The sequence below is a fragment of the Amorphotheca resinae genome (assembly GCF_003019875.1).
Source record: "Amorphotheca resinae ATCC 22711 unplaced genomic scaffold M430scaffold_10, whole genome shotgun sequence".
Classification (NCBI taxonomy): domain Eukaryota; kingdom Fungi; phylum Ascomycota; class Leotiomycetes; order Helotiales; family Amorphothecaceae; genus Amorphotheca; species Amorphotheca resinae.
The window spans coordinates 717,035-729,438 of NW_020194480.1; the positions used below are offsets into that span (position 1 = coordinate 717,035).

A 12,404-nucleotide genomic window follows, 5' to 3' on the forward strand; every position below is an offset into this window, starting at 1 on the left:
ATAGCTGTGCAAGATCTGGTCAATCAATTACTGTATTTGTAAAGTGGCTTTCTTTCAGCTCGTGCTGACGGACTCGTGACCCCGCTATCGTCCTCGAGTGCTTCCTATCATTGGCCTGGAGCTTCCAACATCGGCACCTCAGCTCACATCGCCAGCCTCTCTTTTATGTATATAAGATTCAGGGTTTGTTTTGTTCTCCAATCCATCTAGCGGTTCATCTTCTGAAGACAGCCACGACAATTGCCCCGACCTCAAATTACCCGCTCTTTCGCGCTACCTAGACAGGATCATAGCACAGCTCAACCTTGGGCACGCGGCTAGGTCAATGGTTGACATGGTAGGGTCTAAGACTCAAGAATACCAGGGGACCGAAATGGAAACCAGAACACGAGAAAAGGGGAATTTCCTCGATATCGAAGCCAAGCTCCCGGATATTAAATTGAACATAGCTCCCGACCATCGTTCATCCAAGGTTACAGATCTCCTTTCCTACTTGGGAAGCCACAATCCCCTACCTAAGGAGGTTACTGGGGACGACACAGTATGGCTACTTGATAACACCGCGTACAGATCTGGTAGTACGGACCAGTGGCAGGCCGAGTTCATTGCGGCTGTCTTTGACCAGAATAGTGGCGTTGAAGTCAGCAAGGTGGTAGCTGATATAGCTGAGAAGGTTGGTATCGGCAAAGGTGATGCTGCAGAAGCTACAATCCAAGAGAGGTTGATCCCTTTCGTGCAAGCCATCTTGCCGGGACGTAAAGTCAAGGTCAATTTTGCGCAGAAGGAAGAGATTGATCTCGGTCCGGGTGGCAGAAATGCTATCTCGAGTGATACCAGAGTACTCCCACAATACCGTGATGGGGATATTGTGTCCAGTGTCGCCCAGGTACCTTCCGGGACAAATGGAGAGTTGAACATGCAGACTGTATACTCTGAGCCTTATGGCTGGGGGGTCATATCCGGTATGAGTTTCGAGCCCCTCCTAGTAGATTTCCGCATCCTGACATTACATTACTACAGACATTGATGATTCAATCAAAATCACCCAGACCAGCGATCCTATTGGGATCCTGCGTTCGACATTTGTATCACCACCTACGCCCATTACGGGGATGCCTGAGCTCTACGCCTACATCCAGAAAGTCATAACTCCATCCGCACCATTCTTCTACCTCTCCGCCTCCCCTTATAACCTGTACCCCTTCTTACGGCGCTTCCTGAAGCAGTTCTACCCCCATGGCACGGTGATTCTACGGGATGCAAGCTGGATGAATCTCTCTGGCCTCTTGTCGAATCTCACTCTCGGGACCCAGGCGTACAAAGTCGATCGGATGAATAAAATAAACTCCTGGCTACCGCATCGCAAGATGATCTGCGTTGGCGACTCAACCCAGTCGGACCCGGAGGCATACGGCGAGATCTATCGGAAATACCCAGGCTGGGTACGGTTGATCTTCATCCGGAAAGTAACGGATATCGCAGCGATTGGCATTGAAGAGAAGAACGAGCCTGCGCGCTTTGAAAAGGCTTTCGAAGGAGTCCCGTCAGACGTCTGGCATGTTTTTGAAAAGCCGGAGGAGTGCTACCAGATCATCGCTGATGCTGTAGGGAGGGATCCTTGAAGGGATCATGCAGAGCTTCTTGAAGATTAGAGTGTTTCGAGTTCATCGGATCTTTCATGCACTGGTATGAAAGTGTCAGAAGTGGGGGGGCGCCGCGGCGCAGGCACGTGTGAGCACCGTACGGAGTACTCGTACAGTGTCTTGAGAATTGAAAAGTTGAATTTGTGTGAGATGTCTTGGGCTGTCAGCACAGAGGGTTACTTTGTAACCACTGTAAGACCAGCAGCGTCTGGCCGGTGACATTCCCTTTGCTTCACAGGCTGGTATGCTTTGCTGCGTTCTAATGATAAGTGAACAGCGAAGCTTGGCTCTGTTGAGATGGTAATGGATATTCAGCACACATTGGCTATGCAATATAAGTTGATCTGGGAGTATAAGTGCTTCTAGTTCTTCAAAGGTCCATATATATAAGAAATAAAAATAAAAATAAAAATTCGTATTTACACATTTCGAGGCGGTACCTTATAATGGATGCTTACCTTACCTTGCTCAGGAATTCCCAGCTGCGACGCCTAACGCCAACGCCAACGCCAACGCCGGTGGTTTGGGCCCGACAACCGACCGCATCGCATCGCATAGGCATCGCAGCTCCAGGAGACATTAATACCTCCTCCTCTGTGAAGTGGTGACGATCAACCACAGTCGCCACCCACCAGACCAGCAGAAGGGCACAGCTTCTTGCGCTCAAGAGCTCAAGATGGATGAAGACAACAGCAACCCCGATCGATTGCTGTCCGAGCCGTCGGACTTTCCAACTCAACCGCATGACGGAACTGGCAACATGTCTTCAGGAGCTCCCGGCGACGACGCATCTGTCACCAATGGCGACGCTGCTCCCTCTGCCCCAGCAGCGCCCCCGCCTGCTCAGGTAGACCCGAATGCCAAGATCGTACATGATGTTGTCAATTCAGAAGTGAGGGCAACCTCGAGGCATACGACTTCAATTCGAAGCTAATTGGTATCTGGCAATTCTAGATCGGAGTCACGACCCTTCTTACTCGTCTCAAGCAGAGCATAGCATCGGCGAAGGTTGGCAGACAATTCCCTCTCTCTAGCGACCGGCAACTGACTGCGCCCATAGGAATTTGCGCTGTTTCTCAAGAGACGATCCACGTTGGAGGAGGAGCATTCCAATGGGCTCAAGAAGCTCTGCAGAGTGACAGCCGAGAGCATTCGAAAGCCAGAGCATCGGCATGGCTCGCTCCTACACGCATACGAAGAAGTAACGATGATACACGAGCGGATGGCAGATAATGGGGCGCAATTCGCCATGTCTCTACAGAAGATGCAAGAAGATCTCCTCGAGATGGTAGGGAACATAGAACGGAGTCGGAAACATTGGAAGGCTACGGGATTGGCGGCTGAGCAGCGCGTGGCCGACACAGAAGCCGCCATGAAGAAGTCGAAAGCCAAATACGATGCGCTTGCGGAGGACTACGACAGAGCCAGGACGGGAGACCGTCAGTCCGGCAAGATCTTTGGGATCAAGGGCCCGAAATTCGCCGCACAGCATGAGGAGGATCTTCTGAAGAAGGTCCAGGCTGCAGATGCGGACTATGCCTCGAAGGTTCAGACCGCACAAAACCAGCGCGCAGAGCTGTGGTCGAAGCTGAGGCCCGAGACTGTAAGCGCATTACAAGACCTGATCAAAGAGTGTGATTCTGCATTGACGCTGCAGATGCAGAAGTTTGGTAAGCTCTGTACAGCACGGGTCAATTATTACTACTAATTCAATTTCTAGCATCATTTAATGAAAAGCTCTTGTTGAGCAACGGTCTGAATATCAGCCCTCTGAAAGGGAACGCGCAGGGAAACCAGACTCGAAGTCTTCGAGAGGCCGTACATTCAATAGATAATCCGAAAGATCTCAGCAACTATATTGTCAGTTATGAGAAGAGGGTACCTCCCCGAGCTTCAGAGATCAGATATGAGCGCAATCCGGTAAGCTGCGTGAACAATCCCGTGGAGTATGGTAAATATGGCTGACATCGAGTTCAGGTGCTGAACCCCACGCAGCCACCCATTTCCGCTGCCCCGCCCCAACGGCAATCAGATCCTCCGGCGTCATTTTCGTCTCGTCAGGGTCCCCCGCCATCTTTTGGGACTACACCGTCTCCACAGCAGACGCACGCGAGTCAGTCGTTCAATAGCCAGGGTCCTCCACCCGCTTCGCAACATCACGAAAGAAGCTTCAGTAGTCAAGGCCAGCCGTTGCAACAATATAACAGTGGATCGATGGGGTCGATGGGATCAACGGCGAAAGAACCTCCTTCACATGGCTCGTATAATACCGGTTCCATTACTTCCAGCAGTCCACCACAGATCTCATCGCTCCCCTTCCAGACCTCCCCGACCCTTCAGCCATCTTTCCCTCAGCAACAGGTTGCGCCCCCGACACATTCGCAACCTCCTGCGACATCAAATGGAGTAGGCTATCTGCCTCCTCCTTTGAAGCCTGTATTTGGGATTAGCCTAGATCAACTGTTCGAAAGGGATAGCTCCGCAGTTCCCATGGTCGTTTACCAATGTATCCAAGCTGTAGACCTATTCGGATTAGAAGTTGAAGGCATCTACCGCTTGTCCGGTACTGCATCCCACATCACTAAGATCAGGGCCATGTTCGACAACGGTAAGTTGCACGAGTACCATCCTCTAGTACTGCACGCTAATCATCCTCAGATGCATCACAAGTAGATTTTCGCAACCCGGAGAATTTCTTTCACGACGTGAATAGCGTTGCTGGACTTCTCAAGCAGTTCTTCCGCGAGCTCCCTGATCCCCTCATGACCAGGGAGCACTACGCTGGTTTCATTGAAGCTGCAAGTTCGTCTCACCAACTTCCCATTTGGAGATCCCACCCTAACCTTCGCTTTCTAGAAAATGAAGATGACATAGTCCGACGTGATTCCCTCCACGCAATCATTAACAGTCTTCCCGATCCAAACTATGCGACGTTGCGTGCCCTCACACTCCACCTAAACCGTGTCCAGGAGAACTCGGCCGCAAACCGAATGAATGCAGCTAACCTGGCCATAGTCTTTGGACCAACGCTGATGGGCGCGAGCACCGGTCCTAATATCCAAGATGCGGGGTGGCAGGTTCGGGTTATTGAGACCATCCTGAATAACACCTACCAGATATTTGATGATGACTGAGGGAACCATAAGCGTGCGATGTTGGCGAGCAGATTCTTAATTCTTCGAACGAGATGAACGGGTAGGGAGGGGGGCGGGGTGGTAATCAGTTCCATAGGGGCCTATGTTTACTGTAAAATATCGTAAGATTCGAACCATGATAAGCGACTACCTTTTGAAATTGAAACTTTTATAAACGTCATTTTCCATGCTTTCTGTCCAGGACGTTTAGTGTTATAAGTTAATCTTCATCTTCTTACACAGAGATCTGTTCTGATGACCCATTTCTCTCCTGATAAAACTTCCCTCCCTTCATGCTATCAAGTTATCAGTAAGACGGCCAAGGGTTTGGTTGTACTGAAGACTTACCAACATGCAGTCATTACCATGCTTATGTAGAAGTAGCATTCCAGTCTCGAGGCTGACCACAATCTCCTTATCGACTACAGATTTCTTGCCTGGGAGATCATCGGGGTAGAACACTGTCTCTCCGCCCTGGCATCCCGTGGCTGGCGAAGTAAGATACAGGAGGAGAGTCCAGGTTGTCTTCGCTGGCGTTGGGGTGGGTTTTGTAGCAAGAGTCAAAACGTTGGACTCGTCATCTCCAGATCATACATAAGCTTCTAGGTACGAGGAAAGGAAGAATGATATTACTTACAATGACAGTCAAAGAATTGGCCTTGCGTGTATCGATAGATCCGTATTGAAGGGTTCAAACCGACCACATCCCCTCCCCTATGAGCGCATCAGAACCGTGTTAATTTTACCTGCTATTAGCAATCAGGAGGAAAGTACCATAACTCCCTCCTCTGTTCTTTACTCATCTCCCCCTCATCCTCCTCCTCCCCCTCCTCTCCATCCCTTCCACAAATCAACTCCCTCAGCCCAGTCTCAATCCACAACCTATTAGCAAACGCCTCATCCAGCACCTGAAAGCGATCATTAACCCTCAAGGCCTCGCCCTTCTTCGGCTTCCCAGGCGTCGTCGTCAGCGGCAAGCCCTTCAGGAACGCGACGTAATCCCGACACAGCGCAGCCGTCCAGAACTTCCGCACCACCACGATCTGCGACGGCACGACTGGGGAGAGGGAGAGGTCGCATGTTGGGACTAGAGGTTTGAAGGCGGGCCAGTTCGGGGGAGGCGCCGCTTGTGGCTTGCTCTTCTGAGATGGTCGGGCGAGGCTGCTAGACGCTTTTTTGGAGGGCGCCATGGATAATAATGAGCGGACTGGGACTTCTTCCCGGGCGCTCGTCAAGTATCTTGGAGATTATTTGTTGGTATTATTGTGATTATCATTCAATCAAGGTGTAAGAAGAGCACGGTCACGAGCGTTGGTTATGTTGAAATCTATACGTAGGGATAAGCTTCAAGCGATTACTTCACATAACTACTATATGTGATTTTAGTTCAAGGAGGACATAGTATTAATTTTTATTGGATTATATAGGGGATACTAGCAGAAGATGCTCAATACGCTGGAGTAGGTAGTTCTACAAACAATGATTCCTTATAGCAGCAATGTCGTTGTTTTTGTTTCCCTTGTCTAATAAGTTAGGGGCCTCTGCTAGTGTTCTTTACGTGTCTAAAAAGAAAAAGAAAAAGGTTGGATTATACTCCAGGTGGGTGTCGAACCCACGACTTTCGCATTTCTTTGGAAAGATCATATTAATCGGTTGCCCGAGGAATATAAGAACGACACGCTAACCACTGCGTCACTGGAGTTTGACATGTTTGTTTGGTGATCTCTTAAAGTCAAGTAAGAATGAAACGATACATTGAGCTTCACCACCACATCTTGGCTTGCTAACATACAATGAAGAGGTATCTAGTTATGGAACCGAAGCCTAAGAATAGAATTGTCTAATTTATGACCGCTAGACATTATTGACATACGATTAGTGCAACTTCCCCCCTTTTTTCGCAATAGGAGATTGTTGATCCGGGCCAAACAGGCCTGCCAAATATGCCAAACGAACGACGAAGAGAAGAGTCTGAAATGTGGAAGTCAGATTACAACTCGATTCTGTCATGGGGCCAATGCTACTACTTACCGTGACCCCGATATTCCCCCAGGTCATCGAGTTCCAGCTCGCAACGTCGACAGCTCTTTCATGGCCCATGGCGTACCACGTGACCCCGACATGGCTCACGTCCGCGATGGCCAGAGCGATTAGATAGTTGCGGACGACTCTGGCTTCAGTAGTAGTGTATAGGACAGCAACCCCAATCATGGCCAACAGGATATATATATTGCCCAATTGGTATGCAACCATTTTTGTGTTCTGGGTAATATCTACGAGCGGCGAGGAGGCAATCTGCTCGGCAACGAACCACTCAGGCGATATAAAAGGCGCAAAGAAGCCGGCCACACTGAGCACTGATTAGAGGTGTATCAGAGCTCATTCCCGGAATTCGAGACTCACAGTGTCAGGGGCTCGAGAACGGTAAAGACGACCCGGGGAATTGGGGGAAGTATCGAGGCCATGATTGCGCTGGAGGTGAGGCTTCCAATGCCTCACTGCTATTCTGCCTGAGATGACGGGGAAGGCGAGGATTGAAGGAGTCCTGAGGTGAGGAGGAAAGGGGGAGATGTAGATAGTGGTAGCTGTGATGGATGATGAGGCGAACCGACGAAAAGTCGGCAAAAAGTGACCCAAGTCTCCGACATCCCACTTCACTTTCACACCAAACAACACCAACACCTCCAAACCCTCCAAACCCAATCACAAGGACATGCTACCCACCGCCACCACACCAGATAGCCACCCATACACATAAAGCCAGAAGAGCTTGTCTTGACATAGACGCATCTCTAACCATGAACGTACCGAAATGTATCCGTCGACCATCGAGCCGAGGCTGATAGCTCTGCTCAATAACGACGCCCCCGCCGAGTCATACACTACATCTCCTTCCTTAGAGCTGCCGCCTCTACACAATCCGAATATTCTGAAGCCCTCTGGACGTCCTTTGTTGTTGGAGCCAGACGCCAGCAAACGCAATGGCAAGCCGACACCAAATACCCCGCTGACGCCGAAACACTCGGGGCTGATGTCATCCATCGACGGCGACGATAATCTTCACAGAGGCACGGAAGCGAAGAAGAAAGCCCCTGGTATTACAGATCGGGCCCTTGGCAGCTCTTCGCCTCAGTCATTGAGAAAGATACTGGACGATGACACTAGGACTGAATCGACGCCATGTGCGAAGAAGCGGAACCTTGTTGAGAGCAGTAAGGACGATTTTGTCCAGCTACCGCAACCTCCCAAGAAGCAGAAGGCTACCAAACAAGTTGTCCCTCCAATAATTATTGGTCTCTTTGAACCGCCACCGCAAGCCGCCCTGTTTCCTCCGATAGCCTCCAGCTCCTTTCACGATCGTCATGGTCGAAACAGTCTCAATGCAACGCCTGCGATGGCCAAAGAGCTGGATGATAATACGAAGTCAGAGGACTCTCCAAACACTGTGGACGGCAGGAAATCAACAGAGGGGCAGAATCACAAGAAGGCTGGCAAGACAAGGAAGAAGTGGACGGAGGAGGAGACGAATAACCTATTATTAGGTGTGTATAAGCACGGCGTTGGGAGGTGGACGGATATACTAGAAGACCCGAGCTTCTGGTTCAATAACAGATCTGGAGTTGATCTCAAAGATCGTTTCCGGACTTGCTGTCCTAACGAATTGCGGGAAAAGATACCGAAACCGAGGAAGTCAACGAAGGCCCAGGAAAACGCGAATAAGGGTGCAAATCAAAGGAATTATAAGTCTAGTCTTATGTCTGAGAACATTCTGATCGAAGAAAATGAAATTGGGGGAAATGATAACGATGCTGACATGCCGGGGACAAATAAATCTCGCAAAAGCCGTACTCACCGGAAAAGGTTGGAGGATCTTGCTCAGCTGGGGATTGAAGGACCATTCCGAAAATCCCAACGTCGGGAAAGGCGGCCGTTTTCTGACGAAGACGATCGCGAGATCCTGCTGGGCTACCAAATATATGGACCTGCCTGGACTCGAATACAGAGAGATCCAAGGTTCCATCTGCAGAGCAGACAACCCACGGATCTCAGAGACAGATTCCGAAACAAATATCCCGAGAAGTTCCGCTCTGACGATGCTACGTCCAAAGGTGCTAGTAATGCTGATGCGCGGGAATTGGAGAATACAATCGCAACGCAACCTCCTTCCACACTCCAGCAATCCTCAAGTCGAGAAGGCCTCAGAATTCATGAGATTATTTCAGATAACGAAGGGACTATCTCTAAAACACTACCGCTATCGTCTCAAACTTCAAATTTCGGGTTTAAAGATAATGATTCCTTCTCGGAGCAGCCATCAGAATCCGCCGATGGCCTCCCTCCGTTCGATTGGAACGGAAATACGTCGTTCACAGGAAGTATGGGCGAGATGGATATTTCCCGATTGCTGCTTGACGAGTCGTGGATCGATCCCCCTAGTGGTAAGGAAAAGCAGAGCTTCACGGACATTAATAGTATCATCACTTCAGGCACGGACGGCCTCACCCCGGTTCCCTCCTTTTATAATATGCTCGTCGGCGATGAGCAAATCAACATGTCTTCTTCTGTAACATTAGACCATGAGTCATCTTTCGGATGAGTGTTCGAGTATCGGGCATACTCAGGCGTGGGAAAAGCCCTTCAGTGCTTAAGTAGTTGGATGTAATTGGGTTCATAAGAAATGCGGATAGGGTGGAAATAGGCTACAGGAGTCAAGGTATCATGTGGGGATATCCAGAGAGAAAAGTTCTAAATGCTAAGCAAATCCGAAGAATTGGGGGGATTTTGGGGGGGGGGTTAATATAACATTATTCTCTGGGAAATGTTTCTGTAGGAAACTGGGGGGATAGGGGATATCTCGGGATATCTCACTCCCAATAATAACGTTGCTCGAATAGATTTTAGTTCAAATAGACTTTGGCTCTTTGATAAGTAAGGAATATATCTTACAGATGTGACCTAGAATGAACAATGAATATCTGATTGTATAAAAGGAGTGCTCCTGAGGTTTTGAAATGTCACAAAATGAGAAGAACTGGTTGGCATACCGATCCCCTACCAGAAATCTCAAAGTCGCTGAATATTCTTCTGTATTTGAGATCCGATTGGTATTTGAACATCTAGACTTTTTGATACGTATAGTTGTACCTACTACTGAGACCTGAGCCCACTCCATCAGATTTTCTCTATAAAATATATTTACTCAGGTTTCTCTCATTAAGAAAGTGACCACTTCATCTCTAACAGTCAGAAGCTTTCAACAAACAAGCAAACAAACTCAAAGCCCGCGTAGCTCAATCGGTAGAGCGTCAGACTCTTAAGATAAGATTCTCTTCAGAGATAAATCTGAAGGCTGCGGGTTCGACCCCCGCCGTGGGCTCAATTCCCACTGGCTTGCTTTGAAATAATTTTTTGAACTTTTTTTTTGGGTTCGGTCAATTCTGAGACTAGATCAACCAACCAACCAATCAAACAATCAATTAGACAGTAAGAATGCACCCCACCGAACAATAGCAGTCTCCAAATCTTAGGTATCTTTATATCTATTTTCAGAACCGAGAGCTCAGTATTGAACTTTGAGTATACGTACATTTTCGGGTCCGAAAGGCCGTCACCGGGGGCGGAATAATGCGTCTCCTGCAGGACAAATTGAACCCAAGCCCAATTCCTCCCGTGGTCCGCGCTCTACTCTGTACTTTGCCTTTATTATCTGCGTCCACCGTTGAACTCAGCTATCCCTATTCATCCTTCTTATCTTCATCATCATTTCTTGGTTCGAAGTTAAGCTGTACAATTAGTGATATACTTGTATGCGGGGGCGCCTTTACTTACAGAATTACCGTTATAGAACTGATTCTCATCGAGTCGATTTTGGTCTCTCAAGGTTCTGATATTGATATTTGGGGCTGATGGCGGCGCAGGTGTAGTACTAGCCGGTTCATGCTGCGCCGAAGAGGAAGAGCCTCCTCCTAAGAAGCTCCCCAGAAGGCCGCTGACCATACCCACCCCAGAAGAGACCAAGCCATACCCCGTAGAAATAGTCTTGGACACCAAGCCACTATTACCGCCACCTTCGTATGCTGAGACATAACCTTGAACTGGGACGAGAATTAGAGTAGCACTGGGCGTAAGTCCTTGAGCTTCGAGGGTCTGTTCTTCGTCTGAAATGGAAATATTCTTGTTTGGGAGAGGAGTCAAGACATGCTTGAAAGTGTAGGGTGCGTTGCCTGCCTGATGCTCGTCAACCCATGGCCTCACATCTGCCCGAAGGGTAGACGAAGAAGGAAATCGCGAACGGATCGTGGATCCATCGAATAGCCGTATTTGTATTGCGCATTCTTTGGATCGACTTGGTTTTGGCGCTTCTGTTCTACTCGACTCCGCTTGGCCTCCTAAATGTTCGCCTGCCTCTTTGGCCTTTAATTCAGCTTTCCGTTCAGCTTCCCGTTTCCTCCTCTCAATTTTGTCATCCTCCACGCGCTTAAGGATACGTGCCCGCTCCTCTTTAGCCTCTTGCAATCGCTTTCTCTGCATGGCCGCATAACTCATGTCACTACTATCCAGTCTTTGAGATACACTGGGTGTATCTTCAGGAGTGGGCTTTCGACCTTGGGCCTCGGATTTACGCCCTGATTCCTCTGGTCGATTTTGATCTTTCCTCTCTGAGTCTGAACTAGCGCTGGCCTCTCCTGGCTGATCCTGTGCAAGACGCGGTGAAGATTCTCTACCGATTGCTGTGCGTCCAGCGGCCTGGTTGGTCCCAGGTTGTAACGCCTCTTCGGCAGGTAATGATGTGGCATTGCTTGCAGCTGTCGAGCTAGAAGCTTGTGTCTGTGATGGTTCAGGTGCAGGCGTTGTTTGGCTTGAAGTTCCACGTGATTCCAGCAGAACTCTGATACGTCTCAAGAAGTCATCCTTCGAGACCCCTGCAGTTATGTATTCCTTCAACTCTCCACTCCTAGAATAAGCTGTTAACCTTTGCCTTACGTTTTCGATCTAGCACTCCGCCAGAGAAGAATCTGTACTTCAATAATGGAGAAAAATAACTGGACAACGCGGGTAGAACAAAATAAATCAAAATAAAGAAACAGTAGTTTGCAAAGGCAACAACCGTAACTGCAGTATTACTTACTGTATGATCACGAGTGTAGGTGTCTTAGGTAAAGGGAATATAGCAGCTAGATATCCAGCCTCGACGGAGCCGGCTTTGAGACGGAGGAGAACAGTCTCTTGTGATAAAGAGGCTTTCAACTGAATAATCATATTAGTTTCTGGAGACTTTAAGCCACAAAAGTCCCGGGGCTTACAGATGGCTCTTCTAGGAAGTCATTCTCCCATAGCTGGCTCTCTTCTCCCTCATCTGAAGACACCTAGTCAGCGCGGCCGTCACTTTGCCGGTACGTGGAGGAAATACCTGTAACAAAGCACGCTACTAGCTTTGACTCTTGCAGCGCTTTATCTATACCGCTCTGTAAATCTCCTTCGTAAAACATTTTGGGAGTGAAGACTTTATTATATAAAGGCAGCTCTAGGTCGTGTTGTCCCTTGGGGTTGTGGTGGAGAGACGGTTGACGGCCGAGATGTTTGCTCTGCAAGCAAACGAACGATCGCGACCGCGCAAAGAAATACA

At 48.9% G+C, this 12,404-nt stretch overlaps 6 protein-coding genes across 6 annotated transcripts; 3 read left to right on the plus strand and 3 right to left on the minus strand.

Annotated features, from left to right (window-relative positions):
- Positions 1 to 373: 373 nt before the first annotated feature.
- On the plus strand, positions 374 to 1,622 carry M430DRAFT_52744 (hypothetical protein; the record flags this gene model as incomplete). The annotated part of the gene is made up of 2 exons (XM_024868322.1): positions 374 to 962; positions 1,021 to 1,622. 2 exons carry the CDS (start codon positions 374 to 376, stop codon positions 1,620 to 1,622), a joined length of 1,191 nt encoding a protein of 396 aa, XP_024718441.1.
- Positions 1,623 to 2,403: 781 nt separating this feature from the next.
- On the plus strand, positions 2,404 to 4,777 carry M430DRAFT_106801 (hypothetical protein; the record flags this gene model as incomplete). The annotated part of the gene is made up of 7 exons (XM_024861106.1): positions 2,404 to 2,535; positions 2,598 to 2,651; positions 2,704 to 3,313; positions 3,364 to 3,563; positions 3,621 to 4,251; positions 4,302 to 4,445; positions 4,500 to 4,777. The coding sequence occupies 7 exons, from the start codon at positions 2,404 to 2,406 to the stop codon at positions 4,775 to 4,777; spliced, it is 2,049 nt and encodes a 682-aa protein (XP_024718442.1).
- Positions 4,778 to 5,004: 227 nt separating this feature from the next.
- M430DRAFT_52746 (hypothetical protein) lies at positions 5,005 to 5,967 on the minus strand (the record flags this gene model as incomplete). Its single annotated transcript, XM_024868323.1, has 4 exons — positions 5,005 to 5,073; positions 5,126 to 5,358; positions 5,415 to 5,491; positions 5,552 to 5,967. The coding sequence occupies 4 exons, from the start codon at positions 5,965 to 5,967 to the stop codon at positions 5,005 to 5,007; spliced, it is 795 nt and encodes a 264-aa protein (XP_024718443.1).
- A 525-nt stretch (positions 5,968 to 6,492) lies between these two features.
- Positions 6,493 to 7,358, minus strand: M430DRAFT_36572 (hypothetical protein). The gene is made up of 3 exons (XM_024866953.1): positions 7,181 to 7,358; positions 6,809 to 7,127; positions 6,493 to 6,748 (listed from the first exon to the last, which is right to left on the minus strand). The coding sequence occupies exons 1-3, from the start codon at positions 7,240 to 7,242 to the stop codon at positions 6,653 to 6,655; spliced, it is 477 nt and encodes a 158-aa protein (XP_024718444.1). The 5' UTR covers positions 7,243 to 7,358; the 3' UTR covers positions 6,493 to 6,652.
- Positions 7,359 to 7,450: 92 nt separating this feature from the next.
- Positions 7,451 to 9,580, plus strand: M430DRAFT_36573 (hypothetical protein). The gene has a single exon (XM_024866954.1). It carries the CDS (start codon positions 7,590 to 7,592, stop codon positions 9,372 to 9,374), a length of 1,785 nt encoding a protein of 594 aa, XP_024718445.1. The 5' UTR covers positions 7,451 to 7,589; the 3' UTR covers positions 9,375 to 9,580.
- A 694-nt stretch (positions 9,581 to 10,274) lies between these two features.
- Positions 10,275 to 12,331, minus strand: M430DRAFT_44368 (hypothetical protein). Its single transcript, XM_024867695.1, has 5 exons — positions 12,189 to 12,331; positions 12,082 to 12,134; positions 11,907 to 12,025; positions 10,607 to 11,732; positions 10,275 to 10,560 (listed from the first exon to the last, which is right to left on the minus strand). The coding sequence occupies exons 1-5, from the start codon at positions 12,265 to 12,267 to the stop codon at positions 10,513 to 10,515; spliced, it is 1,425 nt and encodes a 474-aa protein (XP_024718446.1). The 5' UTR covers positions 12,268 to 12,331; the 3' UTR covers positions 10,275 to 10,512.
- Between the last annotated feature and the right edge of the window lie 73 nt (positions 12,332 to 12,404).